The 18,957-nt window shown below is 43.7% G+C and overlaps 1 protein-coding gene across 4 annotated transcripts in view; it reads left to right on the top strand.

The window, feature by feature from the left end:
• The window catches only part of GRM3 (glutamate metabotropic receptor 3), a 115,907-nt gene that overhangs the window by 66,492 nt on the left and 30,458 nt on the right, over nucleotides 1-18,957 (top strand). For all 4 annotated transcript variants that reach the window (XM_074573345.1, XM_074573348.1, XM_074573346.1 and 1 more), the window contains exon 3: nucleotides 10,368-11,223. In XM_074573345.1, the coding sequence (XP_074429446.1) occupies nucleotides 10,368-11,223 (856 nt within the window). The remainder of the gene's footprint in view (nucleotides 1-10,367; nucleotides 11,224-18,957) is intronic.

Raw genomic sequence — 18,957 nt, 5'->3', positions numbered from 1 at the left:
TCAGACGGAAATTGGAAGTCCTGATAAGAGACTTTCTCATTCAGAACATGAGAAAAATGGCATTATAGCTGTATACATATCTGCATGTCGCCCAGTTTGCAAAACTTATGAGGGCTAATGAAACAATAGTTATACCCGATATTTCTCTGTACATCTTCCCTATAGTTGCCAATAGTTGTTCAAACATAAGATCTTTCTTACACAGTTCTTCAGAAAAATAAAGATATAGGTTCACAAATCATTCAATGTGTCATCGAGCATTTTCCAGCTAGAAAAGTATTCAGTTGATTACTTTCCCTTGTCATAGATTGGGTTGGCCTTCCTTCCGTCTCTCTTTTCCAGCTTTCCTCTAGATTTCACACTATCTAGAAAAGAAGTAATTAAGCCATTCACTCTTCTGCTCATCTTGTTAAGATAGCCCGTCATGACTTCTATTTCAAAAGAAAATCCTTGTCAAGAATAATAGACGTTGCAGACTCAAGCCTGAAGATGTAAGGACTTCAGAGCATTAAAGCCACACATTTTGGTGCCATGCCAGGGGAAGAGACTAGCAGATTTCAGAGACAGTCACCTGTACAGAGTAGCTTCAGTAGCAACTGGAATGGCACCATCCCTGAACGTCAAACCACGTCAGCCAGCACATGTGCGAGGCTGAGCATCCCTGCTCCCCGCGCAGCGCTCAGGCTGCTGGGTGCTTCCAGCTGTAGCCCTGTCAAGCATTTCCCTTGTGCCTGAGAGCTGTAAACATCATGAAGTCCCCAGTGCAGTTTCTTAGCCTTAAAATAAACCATGCCGAGCTCTTCAGACAAGAAATTATTTCTGCCTCTTTTTTTTTTCCCTCCTGTGAATTTGACGTTGTATTTCGATACTTTTTCTTCCCCTCCTTTCACCCTTCTTCTCCAGATTTTTGTCTGGACAGCTGTCTGCCAAATCACTTCATGATGCTCCTGCTGTCAGATTTCTGCTTCTTTCATTATCCTTCCACCAAGGAAAAAAGAATTTGCTGGTAAATCAGCAATGAACACCTTCCCCACTGAGTCAGTATGCGCAATAGGCACTTTTTGCAGAGGCTAAAAACAACAAGAGAATGCAGAATGCTTAATTATTTTCTGGTCAGACTAGGCTATTATAGTTAATGATGATCTGGATAATTAGTTTTTGGATGTTGTGTTTAAATTAGCACTGAGCCCAATCTGCACAACATTTGATCCCTCAAAACCCAAGCCAGGATTCTCAGTCAACGGAAGGGCTCATGTAAAAAAAGCTGTTTTCATGAAATAAAATTCTGACCTGAGCTGAATCTAGGATCAGAAGGTGATTTCTCCAAAGTTTGGGGGACTTTATTTTAGGCTCATAGCTTTTCGTTTGAGCCAGATTATCCACTCTCTCCTAGTTTACAATGGATATTTCAAACATTTTTTCCTTGGAGATGTTCAATGACATTGTAAAAAGGATAAGAAAAAAGCACTGTTCGTTTGCACAGAGGAGAACCTGCACAGCTAATCCAAATGCCATGTTTAAAGTACTTAGATCAGCTTTGTCAGGAATATGCATTTGTAAGCAGTAATACGACTATTCAAGTGCTGGATTTGTTCTTCTCTCTTTCTGAAAACTGGACCCATCTTCTGCAAATGAAGACTGGGGTCCATTCCCTGCAGTCAGCCCTTAGAAACATTGAGACATTCCTTTAGGTGGGCTGGGCTTTGCATTTCCATATCCACTATATTCATGCTGACGTAGGGCTTTAGCCCTGTGTGAAATTTCCTTTATGTTACCAACCCACAAGACCTCCAGAAAACGGTCATGAAAGTTATTCCCAAATTAGAGCCGCATCCCAAAAATATGGCAGAATAGAAACCAGCACCCAGATGTCTTCTCTTTAATTCCTTGCTGGATCTCAAGTAAACTGTAACAAAGCCAATGGAGAAGGTTTAAAGGTACATTACTGCTATCACAAAAGCTAAAGTCTCTCTCCTAAGGTAGCGACCATCTGGCATGAAATTCGGAATATGTACTCATTTACTGGCAATCTTTTCCTGGCTGTCGTTTCTCCTCAGCCACACAAGTCTGCCAATGGCTCATGGAGCCTGAAAGCTAATCACCTCCATTTCCTTCCTCCAAGAACAAACCATCTTCCGACCACAGTCTTATCAGCTCGTGACTTCCATAACCACAGAAAATAGAGCAAGATCCTTAGAAAAACTGTATGCAAAATAATCTCCCATAGCATATGGGGCTCTGTCTCCCTGTGCATGGACCCAATGCAGGTATGGGCAGGAGAAACATGTGGGGGGCTTCACGGGGACCCCTGTAGGGGTTCACCGGCGACCACAGACCATGCGTGGCATTTAAGACGTGCTTATAGAGGAGCTTTGCAATCAACTGTGCAATGACAGACTCTGGTGATTTTGTCCTTGTAAAGCTAAACCACATCCTCATTAAAAGATCTATTCTGTGAGACAGACCACCTACCACTAGCGTTTAAGCTACACACACGCTTGCTGACTTCCTGGTGCCTCCTTTAAACTCTTTCCCTCTTTTCTCTCTGTTCTTCCTCTCCCTCCGCTACCACTCAGACAAATCCTTGCTCTTTGTTCCTCTCTCTGTTTCTATTCCACATTCAGAAACTGAACAGCCACTAGGTTGAGATGTTCATAGTGCCCAAACAGCACTGGACATGTCTTTCCTAGAGATTTCAAAGGAATGTGAGTACCTCCCTCTGGCTGGCTTCTTTGAAAATCCCAAGGTAACTGATTCCTTTGCAGACTTTCTGATTTGGGTTTGGGATTATTTTTTTTCTTTGGTGTGAGCATTTTCTCCTTTTACCAGGGGGAAATTATATGATTTTACAGGGATGGGTAAGTAACCCATGAGAACACAGGTAAGAAGGAAGGAGCTCTACCATGTAAAAAGTGGGAAAGGATGGAACTACAAGAGAAAGAGGCCAAAAATAGGAACTAATTAGGGCCATCTTGGCATCACCCACACTCGTTCTGTCCCTTCTGACTAGGACTTATGCATCAGTTAATAAGTCTCAAATAGCAATAGTTATCAAATAGCACTTTTAACTCCAGAAGCCATTTCATGCTTTTACAACCATCACCCCCAGATTTAGTCCCTTTTCCCATCATGTGTAAATGCGTCATGAGTCACTCACAGTCAGGTTTACCAAGTCTCAGAGAAAAGTTACACTCCTTGTCCAAAGCCAGGTCTTCTGCACAGAGCTCTTCTCATTGTGCCAACTTAGTGCTTAGCTTACTTCACTTCAACGGTTAATGCTGTATGGAGGCAGGGTGCTTATCCGACAGCTCACTCTGCTATCCCCTGCAGGAAAAAAGAAAAAAAAAGATTTCCAACAATTCTTCTCTCCGAGTACAATATTTCTCTGCATGTCCTTCTTGGCTTATTTTTATTACACAGGACACGCATATGAAAAGAGATTCCCGGGTCCTCTGCAGAGATTCTAGATGTTATTCTGACAGTATTCCCTATTTCTGATGTTCATTTCGCAGATGCAATTATTTCACTGTTCAAACACTGCTCCTTTGAATGTGACAGCTATTGAGTCTGCTGCAAATATTTAGCTATATTTTTCTCAGCTTCATTGACAACATTTTCAGGAGAAGAAAAAGGCTAAAAACAATGTTGTCATCTCCCCTCCTCCTGCTAACAAAAAAAGCCAGACATTTTTGTTTGTTTGGTAATGATTTTTTTTTTTCCTGAGTTACCTTTTGGAAAGAATTTTGTTAAGGAGCAACACTCACTAACTACTAAATATCCAAAGAGAGAGGAAGCTAATGGAAACCCCTGCTTCAGTCCTGCAATGTTCCAGAAGATTACACAGGAGTACAAGCCAGGCTGGAACTCCTAAATAACTTCACTGCTTCTGGCTTAGTTCCTTGCAACTGACCTTTCACGATTAAAAGGACTGGGATGTTGGCTTTGCCGATACATTCCTGAGGCCAGACCTTGAAGTTCAGCTGAAGCCACATGGGCATTTTCTCTTGCAGGTGCTAACATAGCCCCTGTGTAGAGACTGTCTTCCATAACGCTTACTATGATATCCCAGACATGACACCCACAGTTTAAAAATGGGCTATGGAAAGAGGAAGTTCCAGACTGATAAAGGTATGCCAGTTCTGGAACCAGTAAGGAACTTAAGCTTCTAATTTCCATTTGAAAACAAATCAGAGTTTGGAGTGGTTTTTTCTTAGGTCCGAGCTGAGGAGCTGCATATGCAACGCTGAGATCTCCCGCTCCCAAATACTCCCAAACTATGTGAGTATGTCAGCAGTGCCCAAGCTCAGTCACACTGTCCTCAAGGTGAGAGCCATGCCTTTGAGCCTACTGAATCCCAAGAGGACAGAGAAAGTTACGGTGGAGCCCATGTCTTCAGTGTTGTTCATATTTATTGCCAATGATGCAATCTGGCAGCACTGTAGGCTCACAACAAGCTGGGCTGTATCTACAGAAACATAGCCAGTAGATAGATGGAAATCATTATTTCTATTTATTCTATTTATTTCTATTTATTCTATTCTCCTTGGACCACATCTATGTCCAGCTTTGGGTCCTCCAATAAAAAAAAAGATTTAATAAATACAAAGATGACTGTGGTAAGGACAGTCTGGAGCACATACCCTACACAAAGAGATTGAGGGATTGGGTGTGTTTAGCCCAGAGAAGAAAAGGTTTGGGGGGAACTTGATATCAGCTTTTCAGTATGTACAGGACCATTCTTAAGAAAGCAAAGTCTTTACTGAGATGCATGACAAGCGGACAGAAGAAAATGGTTATAAGTTGAAAGAAGGGAGGTTCTAACTTGACATAAGATGTACAAGCCAGGAGCTGGGAGTGTGGGGAGGGTGTACAGGCCAGTGCAGGCAGTTGACTAGAGAGGTACATCATTTATTCTTTGCATTAGGCTTATGCCCACCACTTATCACACACCCACACTCCAGCCCATTCAGAACCAGTGTTTCTTTCCTGTCTTTCTAAAATGACACTTTCTGCCCAAAATTTGGCAAAATATTTTTGCAAAATATTTGAAAAATTAAAATAAGCAAAAAATAAAAAATATTTATTGGAACAAATGCTCTAGCTGTTGTTTGACCTGCAACTGCCCAGATAATAACAAAAAGCCCACACTGTAGCTTACCATCACTTAGGAACCAGATATAACATACACTGGCATCAGAGCCTTTTTCTTCAAAGCAAGGGCTCAGCCCCTGTGTATATATGTGTATAGCAATGATCTAGGCATTAGGAAATCCTTGGGACATGGCTTTGCCGTGGTCTTGCTGAGGGAATCCGGACAAGCAACTTACCCTCAGGAACAGAAAGGCTTTCTCAGGAGACCGAAGGCTGCGACTGAATCTGCGTGAGGACAGATTGCAGTTCAGAGAGACGGGGATTTCTCCAGTTTCTCGGTGGAGACAAACCTCCTGTACCTCAGTCCTATTCTGCTCAGCAGCCTAATTTACTGTCTGTTCAAAACAGCCACAGGAGCTCCTGCCTGTCTCAAAGGAGCTCTGTGAAATTAGATTCATTAAGCCGTGTTAAGTGCCATGTTCTCGCGTGGTAAAATTTTAGAAGTGCAAGGAGCACCGTCATCTAACAAGGGGCCTCTGCCCAACAGATGTGTGATACACACTTGTGTATTGTGCTGAAGGAAACCTATCTGTTCTAACACTTTTGAGACTTTTCTTTTCCAAAGGGTTTCCTGTGCCCCTCAGCCCTGTACACATTCAAACAACCCATGTAACAGACTCTGGGTTGTTAAGAAGGGAAATTTTAACCAAAATCATCAGAATAAATCCTACTGCCAGCAAAGAAAGTCCTACAAAGATGGGCAAAATGTTTGATGGGATTCAATATATCCATATATGAGTTTGTGACGCATACAGCTGTTACCTACCTGACCCCATCTGTCATCAGCAGTATTGAATGGCCAGAAATACACTCAGAAACCAGATTCACATGTTTGATAGCTGTGTCTAATTCACTGCTCCTTGCAGGAAGGTATTAGGAAGCCATTTTCAGTGTTTTAAACTAGATTGGCAATTTCCCACAGGCATTTGTAATGTCCCTCATGCACAGAGAAGTGACAGATGTGGCTCTAGCACCACGAGAGGGACATCAGTCTCCACTGGCACTGCCTTGGACACTCCATTTGCAGGATTTGCTGGTGCAGCCTGTCCCTAAGGAGGGACACGGCTCACACCGGCCTTTCTGCCATGCTCGTGTTGGGCAGCTCCTTACGGATGATGCCCCATCCAAGCAGCTGGGTGAGAGCCAGGTTTGCTTGGGAAGAGGACACTTTAGCACAGGACAGTGGCTACAGCTAATAAACCCAGCAGCGTGAGGGCAAATAAAGTTTTCCCATCATGCTGGAGGCTGACTATATCGACACGTTTTGTTCACAGCAAGCTGTGCAAAGTGGTTGTTTTTGGGTTGCAGCAACAGAACATCCAGCCCTATTTTCAAAGGTGCTAAGCATCTGCAAAACCCACTGGTTTTGACAGCAAAAAAAACAGGCTACTACTGCTACTTAAGTGCCAACATATGGATTTCAGGCTCTAATTGCATGCACCATGGCTTGATTAAATTGCTGCCTGGAGCTTTGCCAGAATAGATTATTTCACTTAGCAAAAGCTGGATCTACAATGCAATTTTGAAGCTGTACCACACATCCCAAGGCAGCAAGCAATAGGACAAGAGGAAATGGCCCCAAGCTATGCCAGGGGAGGTTTAGATTGGATGTTAGGAAAAATTTCTTCACCGAAAGTGTTGTCAAGCATTGGGATAGGCTGCCCAGGGAAGGGGTGGAATCACCATCCCCGGAGGTATTTTAAAGATGTGTAGGTGTGGTGGTGAGGGACAAGGTTTAGTGATGGTTTTGGCTGTGTTAGGCTCATGGTTGGACTTGTTGATCTTAAAGGTCCCTTCCAACCTGAATGATTCTATGATTCTATGGTGTAGGAGTGCCTCAGGTGGTTCAGTCTCGGTGCACATAATGCTGGTTCACATTGCACTGTCCTCTACTACACTGAGACACTGCAGAGTGGACATAACCTTAGCTATCAGCTCCCCTCCAGAACCTGTTACGTCTGCCCTTATCTTGTTACTCATTTAATCAGGATCTGATTTTCATAACCAGATGTTCAGATCAGCATGGAAATGGCTGGAAAAAGGGACCTGAAGGCAGTTCTGAAACTGGCTGCATCAGCTAAGTACCTGAGACCTGAGCTCTTTTGAACAATGAGTCCCTAAAATCAAGATGTCACAATATTCCAGAAAATCCTCAACTTCAGAATTTCCAGAAGAGTGTCCTGATCTGAATTAATCATAGAATCATAGAATCATAGTGTTGGAAGGGACCTCTGGAGATTCTCTAGTCCAACCCCCTGCCAGACCCCTGCAGGGTCACCCAGAGCAGGCTGCACAGGAACGCGTCCAGGCGGGGTTTGAATGTCTCCAGAGACAGAGACTCCACCACGTCTCTGGGCAGCCTGTGCCAGGGCTCTGCCACCCTCAAAGTAAAGAAGTTCCTCCTCATGTTTAGGTGGAACTTCCTATGCTCAAGATTGTACCCATTACCTCTTGTCCTGTTGCCAGGCACCACTGAAAAGAGCCTGGCCCCATCCTCCTGACACCCACCCTTTAAGTATTTATAAGTGTTGATAAGATCCCCCCTCAGTCACCTTTTTTCCAGACTAAAAAGACCCAAGTCCATCAGCCTTTCTTCATAAGAGAGGTGTTCCAGTCCCCTAGTCATCTTGGTAGCCCTTTGCTGTCGCCTCTCCAGCAATTCCCTGTCCTTCTTGAACCGGGGAGCCCAGAACTGGACATAGAACAGATACAACTTCACTGAGCTCCATGATCAGTCACAGTTCTTAGGGACGACTGGGTCACTATCCTCTATAATTAATCAGACTTTTTCATATTTTTTGATTTTTGGTCTATGAAAAACCTACCATCTGGACAGCTTTGCAGTGCAGAGCGTTAGCAGCAAACAGCATTACCAGAGGAAAGCTTTCTTCTCCCTACAGCGCAGAAAGCAGAATTGTAGTGACACTAGAAGTGTAGTGACCTCCAAGGCTCGGGGCATCCTTGTAAAATGGGGATGTAGTTCTGCTTCCCCCCATACGGATACTTTTTCTGCTTAGACTAAAAGAAAAAAAAAACAACAAACACAATAGAAAAACTGCTATATTTGTTAGGAATATCATTCTGTGAGCTGAAGGCTTGACTACACCCTGAATAGCACTGTTTTAGCTAGAAAATGGACTTATTTTTTAGACAATTGGGAAATGCAGAATGTTATAAGTGCATATCCTTATTATGGTTTAGCTCAAATAAAATAATTCCTGCTAGAATAAACTGAGATAAGAATAGCAATTCCAGCCCACACCGTTCTGCGAGAAATGTTCCGGAATAGCTATAGGGAGGACATTCTTATTACCAAACCAAAGTGCTGTTTTTGCGTGAGGACATGTGAACCAAACCATGTGGATATGTGGGCATGTAATCAAAAGTTACAAAGCCACAATGCGCAAAGCATCCATTGTGCCGTGGTAACAAAACAAGCCGCTCAGCCCACCTCGTTGCTTTGGAGCTGTTCGTTTAAATCACCACAACGGAAATTAAATCCCGCATTTCCAGTATAAGGCAGTTTAATGCACGTTACCACCTAGCACGGTGGTTAAGAACTCATCGTCTCTTTCCTGAGGGACGGTAATCTGTTCAGCCGCAGCACTTCCCAGCCATGTGCCTACAACCATCGACAAAACCACAGGGCATTAACCAAAGCTCCCTGTCAGGATACTCCTTCCAAGCAAGGTAGAAGAGGCTTTATTTTGGTTTAAACTAAAATAAACTACTGTGAGGGATTTATTTTATGAAGACGTGCTTCAGCTCCCCAGGTACAGCTGAGATGCCAGGGCACCCCACCTGCTCTTCCCTGGTGCCGCAGAGGGACAGTAGGACACGGGTCTCCTCAAGTCCCCTGTTTCAGATGGCCCAGGTGGTTGTGAAAGGCACTGTGGACATATGGTTAGGCAGCAGTCTGTCCCAGACAGGAGATTACACCAGTTTACACTGGGAGACAAGCCACAGAGAGACCCTGGTCCAGTGTCTACGTTAAAGAAAAGAGAGAATCTAAATCTGTAAAATCCCCAGAGACAAGGGTTGCCGAAAAGCAATAAAATTCTATTTTGCTATTGACATCTGAGCCTGTAAAATTTGCCCATTTTTTTTTCAAAAGAGTCCTTTGCCTTTGAACTCTCCCAGACGCAGTCGGTGGTCAGAGAAACATTTGGGGAAAATGTGGAAAATTAGTTGATTGGTCAATTTTTAATAAGTTTCCCTTAGGAATCTCAAGTACACTATTGCTTTTCATATGGTTTTGTCAGGCTGTACTCAAAGAGCAGCTTTAAATTTAATTTACTGGACACAACTTCCACTCACCAAGAGCAGAACTCCAAAGTCTTCCCTTTGCCATTTAAGAAGCAATCACAGGAAAAAAATGCCATAACCTTTCTTCATATCTTTCCAGATATTACCAGGAGCTACACTTCTACAAGAGTAACAGAGTAGATTTGGGAATATTTAAGCAAGGGACATAGCAACATGTGAAAAAAATAACCACAAAAAATGGGACTCTGGACAATATAAATCACACAAGAAGGGCAATTAGAGATTATTAAAAGTTTTTATTATTTGTGAAAAACTATAGGTCAACATGACATTGTGCAGCACTCAAGGACGACTAACATGCAACAAATATGCCGTCTCAGGAGGACTGCAGTCAGAACAGCTCAGAAAAAAGAGTTTAAAAGTAAAAAGTGGGAGAGGTGGGGCCTCAGAGCTTGAATAAGTGGGGTCAGAAATTTCTATGAAAGGCCTGTACATTTATAGCTGTGATATTTGCATAAAAGAGAAATGTATGTCTTATTATTACCTTTGGTTATCAAATACAATGAGTTTTGGAGAAGGTGAATCACACTACAAAGAGGAAAGGCATGCAAGTCCCCATGCTTGGTAAGGAGCACAGGCTGAGACTGAAGAGTATTGTCCATTTGTGTTAAATTCTCTGTTTAAACACCCAGTTTGGCAGAAATAAAAGGTCCGTTACAGTCCCAGTAGGACCCTGGGAATTAACTGGGCAGCAGAACAGCTATTCTGCGTATGTACAGTGCACTGTTCTCAACAGCATATGTTATCAACATCCTCTATCACCACCCTTAATCTGTGATTGTCAGAACACCTCCTATTAAAAAACAATGTTTATGCCTTTCCCTAGACTTTTCTGTTCAGTTTTATAAATTCCACCCTTTAAAAATCTGTGTTCTCCCCCTTCTCTCTAGGTGGCTAATTTGCTCAGACTCTTCCAGATCCCTCAGATAAGCTATGCCTCCACCAGTGCCAAGCTGAGCGACAAATCCCGCTATGACTATTTCGCGCGGACGGTGCCCCCTGACTTCTACCAAGCGAAAGCCATGGCTGAAATCTTACGGTACTTCAACTGGACTTATGTGTCAACAGTTGCTTCAGAAGGAGATTACGGGGAGACAGGGATTGAAGCCTTTGAGCAGGAAGCTCGCCTCCGCAACATCTGCATCGCCACCTCCGAGAAAGTGGGCCGGTCCAACATCAGGAAGTCCTATGATGGCGTGATCAGAGAGCTGCTCCAGAAACCAAACGCCAGAGTGGTGGTGCTCTTCATGCGAGGCGATGACTCTCGGGAGCTCATTGCAGCTGCCAACCGCTTCAACGTTTCCTTTACCTGGATTGCCAGCGATGGATGGGGAGCACAAGAGAGTATTGTGAAAGGAAATGAGCACATTGCTTCTGGGGCAATAACCTTGGAACTTGCTTCCCATCCAGTGAAAGAGTTTGACAAGTATTTCCAAAGCCTCAGCCCTTACAATAACAGACGCAACCCCTGGTTCAAGGACTTCTGGGAGCAAAAATTCCAGTGCAATCTCCAGAACCGAAAACCACATAAAAAGGCTTGTGACAAGCACTTCACCATCAACAGTTCCAACTACGAGCAAGAATCCAAGATCATGTTTGTTGTCAATGCCGTGTATGCAATGGCCCATGCCTTGCATAAAATGCAGCGGACTCTGTGTCCAAACACCACCAAACTCTGTGATGCCATGAAGCATCTGGATGGCAGGAAGCTGTACAAGGATTATCTCCTGAAAGTAAACTTTACAGGTAATAACTTCTCTTTTGGTACATACAGAATGTCACTGTAATTAATGAAATGTTCATCAGTCATAGTAAGAGCCAGATGATTTCCCAGTAGCACCTATCATCAATGTTCAGACCAAGATAGTGCCCAAGCAAGGCAGCTCCTGTCACAGCAGGGGAGGAAGAAGAAGAGGGACAGGGAACGTGGTAAGAACCCTAAAAAATCCAAGCTTGATGTTCCCCCTTTTTCCATCAGAAGGAAGAGGTGGAGGGTGGCAACAGCTGGTCTTGGAAATGTTACCTACCTCCACACACCAACTTCCACTTCATTCACAGCCAGTTTGGCTTCAGCTGGGCATCTCTGGGGGCCAATGGTCATTTCACCACCTGCTACACTAGGCAGCAGCCTGCCATGCCTATGCCAAGACTTGGCCTTCTCTTTCTTGTTTATTTTTATGAATTTACATAATAGCTGGACCCTGGTCAATGGCTAATGTCCCTGCAACAGTAAAGCAATAATTCCTGCCATAGAACCAGATCAGTATAAAATATTTCAATATGTGGGATAGTGCTATTACCTATGTTACAGATCTTTAGGCTTGATAACAAACTATAAAAAGGTAGATTAAACATGTGCGGGAGGCTTGTGGAGAGAGAATGGATGATCTGGCAATGATATAAGTGAACTTCATGGGAGCTGGCTGCGCAGCACATGACATCTCTTTGGTTTTGCCATCACATATGGCTGAGCTTAGGTTTGTTATTAATATTACACCGTAGCAAGGCTAAATAGATCTACAGGGGAAACGAGTAAAGTGTAGAGCATCACGTCTTTTTCTTGTTACATGTCTAAATTTCTTCTGAAGCATCTAGGTTGAGCTTGCATTTCTATGTATTATTAAACTGATATTCTCAGCTGACTGAGTTGATAGTAAGGAAACATCATGCTGTGCTTTGTATGAGAACTAGTTCCAAGAGGAATTGAAGGATAAATACGTATGTGAGAGAATATGCTCAGTCCCAAGAGACCCTCAGTAATGGCGTAACATAAATAACACTGGAAACTATGTGAAACTGTCAGATCGGAGATTGAACTTTTCCCTCCTTCAGAGGTCTTCTCAGCATTGATTCAAACCGTCTCTAGATACGACCGACTACATCCCTAGAGCTTCTCTCACTCCGAGTGGGGTATGGCTGGTGTAGTCAAGCACCCCACTTTCTTGGGTGCATGTAGACATACCTCCCAGCGCATGCTGCAGAGCTCCTTAGGACCCCTGGTTTCCCAGCATCCTGATAGACGACTTGTTTAGAGCACATCAGGGTCTCCTGCAGCCGACATGCCTGGATTCCTTTTCCAAGGAAATCAAGGAGGGGCAGATGGGACCGGTTACGTCCTACATCTTAACTCGTCCACCAGGAAGTGATTCAGGAGGACCCAGGAGCTTGGGCATGCTCTGGTAATAGTGGTTTGGTTATAAAGAAAAAAATAATGCTCTCGACGAGAGCTGCTGGAAGTTGAGAAGCTTCAAAACCTTCATCTGAGCATTGCATGCAATGCAGCTGAAGCAACATGCCCGGCCTGAGTGACATGATGCTTGTGCCCATCATGCTGTTTGGTCTCTTCCTAAAGACTGCCACGTCAGTACGGATAGTCACATATCATGACATGTACAGATGCATAGGCAATGTATATATATCATATGTCATGCTGTAATTGTATTTGATTCCTTTATTAATTTCATGTGTTACAGTCAACAGCACAAGACAGACTGAATCAACTTTTTAGGCTTTAAGCCTGTGGAAAATAAGAACCATCATTTCTCCTCTCCTCCACACAGTACTTAATACGCAGAAAGTATTTCCCCATTTGCCTACATTTATCCTTAGAGATACCAGAATGTCTTCAAATTGTTGAAATCAAAAGGTTTTAGGAGCCCAGCGCTTCCCAGAAGCTGGGTCCTGGCAGACTGACCACGAGGGATGGCAATGGTGTGCAATGTGCTTCTGTCCCTGCCAGGGAGACGCTTCTGGACAGTAACAGCCTGCCCAAACGAGTAGGCAGTTCAGTAATTTAAGCTTCAACTATTTTGAAACTTTTTATGACATTCCAGATATTTTTACGGGCTGAAATGCGTGCACTTTTGTTAGAGTCCAGCTTTAGTCTGTCACTAAACAATCTTGGTTCCGGTACATGATTCCTAATCATCTTTGTATCGTGTAAAGATTTTTTAAGCACCCAAACATTTTTCCTCTCAGCATTTAGACACGTGGTCAAAATAACCACGATTTTTTTTTAACAAAGCTCCAGGAAAATTTTCATTTACATACAGACAGAAAAATTCATTTTCATTTTGATTGAAACATCTTTTATACTTTTTATATATGGGAAGTTGAAGATGTTCAAGCTGGAAAAAGAAAAAAAAAAACCAAAACAAAAAAAAACCAACCAAGAAAATTAATTCAAAGCCTGTCATTTTGCAATTCTGAGAACAGAAGGCTCTTTTTTGAACCAAATTTATTGGTTTTAAATTCAACATGGAAATCTTTGAAACTCTGAAGAGCTTTATTTACAGTTAATTTTCATTTCCAATTTGAAACATTAAAAACACTGTCGAGTTCTTTTCCGATGGCTTTGTTCAGTGTATACTGTTACTAGTTTACAGTATGATTTGCTCATCTCCTCTTTCTTTGTTATCAGTTCTTCCATTATAACGTGAACCCATGTTTTAATGTCAGCGATTTTTTAAGCAGATGAGAGATTTTTATGTAGTGAGAGAAACAGCAAATCTCCCATGCCGCCTTCTTTTCAGAAAGGTGTGAAATTTTAATACATACAAGCCTTGTCATTGATTTCTATGGGACCAAGAATTCACCTTTGCTCTTTTCTGGTTCAAGAAATTCTCTGGGTGTGTTGTTAATACAAGGTCAGGATCCTGCAGCAGGGTACATTTGATCAGCGATGGTCTCATATTTCCAGCTTCAAATGTGAGAACGTATCCCCAGGATGGGGAGGGAGGATGGCATGGAAGCTACCAGCCCACCAGGTACACCGCAACCAAGGCAGGTTGTGAATTTTCTCTCTTCTTTAGCCTAGGTAGGGATCCACACCCACCGAAAGGAAGCAGGCAAGAAACAGAACAATTATAACCATATTCACGCACACAAACAGCTATTTAAGCAACGCCTCCTCTGCTGAAAGGCAGAGATACAAATAGATGAGCTCTGCATGCATAAACCTTCAGCTTGCTGTGAAAGAAACCTGACAAATGGCCCTGAATGTATTCTCCCAGTTTCCAGGAACTGGTGATGGTGCATTTCAAACACACCAGTCCGAGTAAACGACAAGGTGCATTTATGCAGCTGGTGTGGGACTGTGCAATTTCAGGCATTTACCCCACGCACTTGAATTAGTTTTGGTTAGTCTCTGATTACAGTTAATGGAGGGGATCAGCACTTACAGAGCGTGGTTCAGCCCGTGTGAGGTAGCCCACGTGGGATATGATTTGCCCCTAGATCTCTTGCTATTGACTACAGATGGAGCATAGAGCAGCTAAGACTCTCACTCGCCATTTAGCTGAAAGCCTGAAGTGAGACTCTCAGGCACAGCAATAATGGGATCTGTAGGGAAATACTCAGGGATCAGCAGGGTTGGAGTAAAGGACTGGTCAGGATTTGTGCACTCTTCTGCTGCCACTGCTGCTGGCATGCTGTGTGACAGGTATTTCATTAACATCTCCGGGGTACTACTTATTTCTCCTTTTTCATTAAATTGAAATGACTCCATAGAACTCCAGTGTGGCATGAAGGCAGGGTGAGATTTCACTCCTTGTTGTCTGTGAGATACACCAAGCACATAATTTTCTTGCAAGCCAGTAAGACGTATATGACAAATGTCGTGATATCTTGAATCTTTTCAGTAAGGGAGAAAAGTGGCGCCTATGCCTGATTCCCACTTCCAGCAGCAGGATCTGAGAATGCAAAGCCCAGCCCCTAGATAAACACACTCACTCCATCTCAGTGCTTGTTCGGCCTTTCAAAGAGATATAGGCTGGTTCATCTGCTTGATATTCCCATCCTCTCTGTTCTCTTGTGAGGGCACAAGTGCAGCGCTTGGTTTTCTGAATCGTGATGCTCTTCTGCTGATAAGGAGATGCTGGTTCAAAAGGCTGTTAGCTTGTATTAGCAGAACCACAAAGAAGTGCTGAACAAAAGTAAAATGCTCCATGGGAGAGCGCACAGAGTAAACTAAACTTCTCGCCAGCACCCAGCCATTGCTTGGTGGAGGGCAGCATGTGGAGAGGACTCTTGGGAGGCCTTTGAATCCAGGGATGAAGCCCAACACAAGGCAGAGCTCCACACATCCAGAAGCCCCCTGCCCTCAGAGGGATGGAGGGGCCAGTGCTACTAACTGTTTTAAGTGTCTTTAAGCCACCAGGATGACACAGAAAAGCAGAGTTTTCATTGCCCGCAGTGCTATTGCGAGCCTCACGACATTTGACGTGTGCCAGGACGGTCAACATTAGAATGGGCAGTGTGAAAGGGAGTGAAAGTGAAGTCTGAAAGTCCATCATTTGGGATGAAGTGGCAGCATCCTGCACAGCTGTGCCCCACAGGTTGGTACCTGGTGTCGCTGCTCCTCCAGGGCGTTGGGTTCCAGCTTGGCCAGGGGTGAAGAAGGGTAGCAATGACGTTCAACCTCCACCTGGCCCAGGGCTGCTGAGCTGTCTGTGCAGGATGACAGCCTTATCACCCAAGGGCGTGGGACGGGGCTCCAGCTTTTCCCACTGCACAGTTATCAGGGCTGGCTGTATTGCAGGACTAACTGTCCTGAGTCTGGCGTGGGAGCGTATGGGCAGAGGGAGGCTGGATTTAGGGAGGTATGCATGTCCACCTGTATTCTGCAGCTTCCTAAATCTCCACAGTAAACAGTAGGAGGAATTTAGCTAGAGTAGTAGCCCTGGAAAACAGATCATTAAAAATTTTAGGCAACACATGTTTATAGCAGTCAGTGTTCTTTCCTATACCTTTCTTCCTCCACAGCCACAAGAGTCACTGTTGTGTTCCTCCCTGTATTATGTTCAGAAACCCAACTCTTCTACAGCAAAACATACATCATCAAACCTAGCTTATACTGGGCAAAATCCTCTCCTGTGGCTCACCCAGAATGACTACTCAAAATGCCAAAAGGGTTGCAAGTCAGGTCTGATTTGTCCCCTTTCATCCACTGGACTTTATGACAAAACCTTTATTCACAGAATCACAGAATCACAGAATGGTTTGGGTTGGAAGGGACCTTAAAGATCATCCAGTTCCACCCCCCTGCCATGGGCAGGGACACCTCCCACTAGACCAGGCTGCTCAAAGCCCCATCCAGCCTGGCCTTGAACACCTCCAGGGATGGGGCAGCCACAGCCTCTCTGGGCAACCTGGGCCAGTGTCTCACCACCCTCACAGTAAAGAATTTCTTCCTGGGAAAGAATTCCTGCCTGGTCCTAAGTTTGTGTGTAGTTTTTTCTTTCTTTTCTTCCTCACCACTCTGCCCAAGTCAACACAAGCAGACTAGGGATGAGGAAACTTCAAAGGCCAGGGAGTACCCATCAGTGGCTAAAGCTAGATCTTGTACCCCAGGGTCTGCAGCAAATGGGCCTTCTACTCCGTCATCTCACCTGATGAGCTCCTGCTCATCAGGCGAGATCCCCTTCATCTCCGGCACTCAAAGAGTCAGCTATAAGGTCTGGCACTCAAAGAGTCAGCTATAAGGTCCTGCTGGCCTTCCTTGTGATGCTTATTTGTAAAATAAATCAGAACATCTTTTTCAGCTGGAGGTAAAAATTTCATAGCCAGGAGGCATCTAATACCTTGTTAATCATAAATTTTTAAAAGTGCAATTCATGATGGATTTGTAGCCAATAAAACCAAGAAAATAGAAAGTGAATTCCCCAAGATATTCATTAAAAATATACATGAAAAAGATGTCTAGGATTTATAGGAAAAAATACTGCTTTTTTTCCTGGGGCCGCAAATGTGTCATGGCATTTAAAACCTTGAAAGCAGCTAAGGGACAGTCTCTGAAAACACGCTTGAGACTTGCTATTTCAGAGCAGACAAACAGTTGAACCTGCACAGTATTTTCCCATATTTCTCTCTATACTAGAGTTACACTGATATACACACAGCTGTAGTGGGATTTTGACAGCCTGGTCTTTCTGACGACCACCATTTACTTTCTGCTTCCTCCAGCTTCTTTGCAGACCTAGTTGTTTATGTGGGTCTGCAGTTCCTTTCCTTTGGATAAATTTACCCCTCCAAGAGGTTCCTGGGCAGAAATTTCTTCTTAGCCCTTCCTGAAGCTTTTAATATGTGTGTATATTAATATATTAATGTACATGCATATTTTCATACACATGTATATTTGATTGCGTATAATATAGATTCATAATATATAGAATCATAAAGTTAAAGAATAAACAGGTTGGAAGGACCCTCATGAGGTCTCTAGTCCAACCTCCTGCTGCAAGCAGGATCAGCTGAGAGATCAGACCAAGTTGCTCAGGGCTTTATAGATGTAAACTGGCTGAAATTAAAACACTATAGAACCTTTCCACCCCCTAGTTTCGGTTTGAGGTATCATGATGGCAAACAATCTGATCTGCACCCTGGATGCGTTGTGTGTCACAGAGTGCACCATGTAAGCTGGATACTTGGGCTGGCAGCAGGACACAGACATTGTCATCTCTGGGGTACAACTTCCAACTAAAAGTTTCATTAATACTTTTCTCACCATGGTGGCAGGTCAGTGACCTACCTGTTAATGGTGTCTGCTGTCTAGCCAGAGATGATCATAAAATGCTTCTTTCTCATGTTTTCATCTGGTACTAATTAACAGTAATTGGCCTGAGTGAGCAGGAGCAGAGGTTGAATTGTTCTCTTACCTCTTGAGATAAGCTCCATCAGCAGACACCGAGGTGTGCTGGACCATTGTTTCCTGGCTGACTCAGGTACAAGGTACTTCTGCCTGCTGCCACCACTGCCACCACTGCCTGCTGTCACCTGTTTGACCTGGGCGCTGAGCTCCCATAGACAAAAAGATGAGAAATGCAGGACACAGAGCCACAGCAACTTTTCCTCATAGTCCTCAGGAAGACTCTGGAAGTATGTTGTCCTTGGCCTTCACCCAGCTGGGTGCCATTCCTGGAAAGTCTGCAAAAATCACAGACCAGCCATGGCCCCAAACTTGCCATAGCAGTGTATGTAGGTGAAGGTGCTTTGACATCCCTAACATAGCAAATAGTTTTCCACCTCAGCTTCCTCTGCTTGAATATTTATCCAATCCACCACTTCAGCTGAACTATGAAAAAGTAGTCTGTGCCTTGTATGTAATTTATAATCACCTGCTTTGGTCATATTAATAATGTAGCCTTCAGGCATCTTATACATCTCTAGACAGTGCAGCGCCTGTGCAGGTGTGTAGATGAGGATGAGATTAAACACGCTGTGTTTATGGGAGAAACACATGACTGGAAAACCGAGCAATGATTTTCTTTCAGATCACATATTTGAGAGACAGAAGGCTCGGTAACCTAATTTCTCTAAATCACGGACTTCTGTGTTTGCCTGCTGCTTGTTTTATAATAGTTATTATTTCATCTTTTGTATCACTGGCAAATGTTATGTGAATCCCAAACACCAGGGGCCTGCACAGTCAAAGTCCTCAGAGGAGCAGAAATAGTCGTTCAGCCTTTTTGTCCCCCAACCGTG

Source organism: Larus michahellis, chromosome 1, assembly GCF_964199755.1.
Source record: "Larus michahellis chromosome 1, bLarMic1.1, whole genome shotgun sequence".
NCBI lineage: Eukaryota > Metazoa > Chordata > Aves > Charadriiformes > Laridae > Larus > Larus michahellis.
The sequence above is the reverse complement of the archived record's forward strand: the minus strand, read 5'-3'. Positions and strand labels throughout refer to the sequence as shown.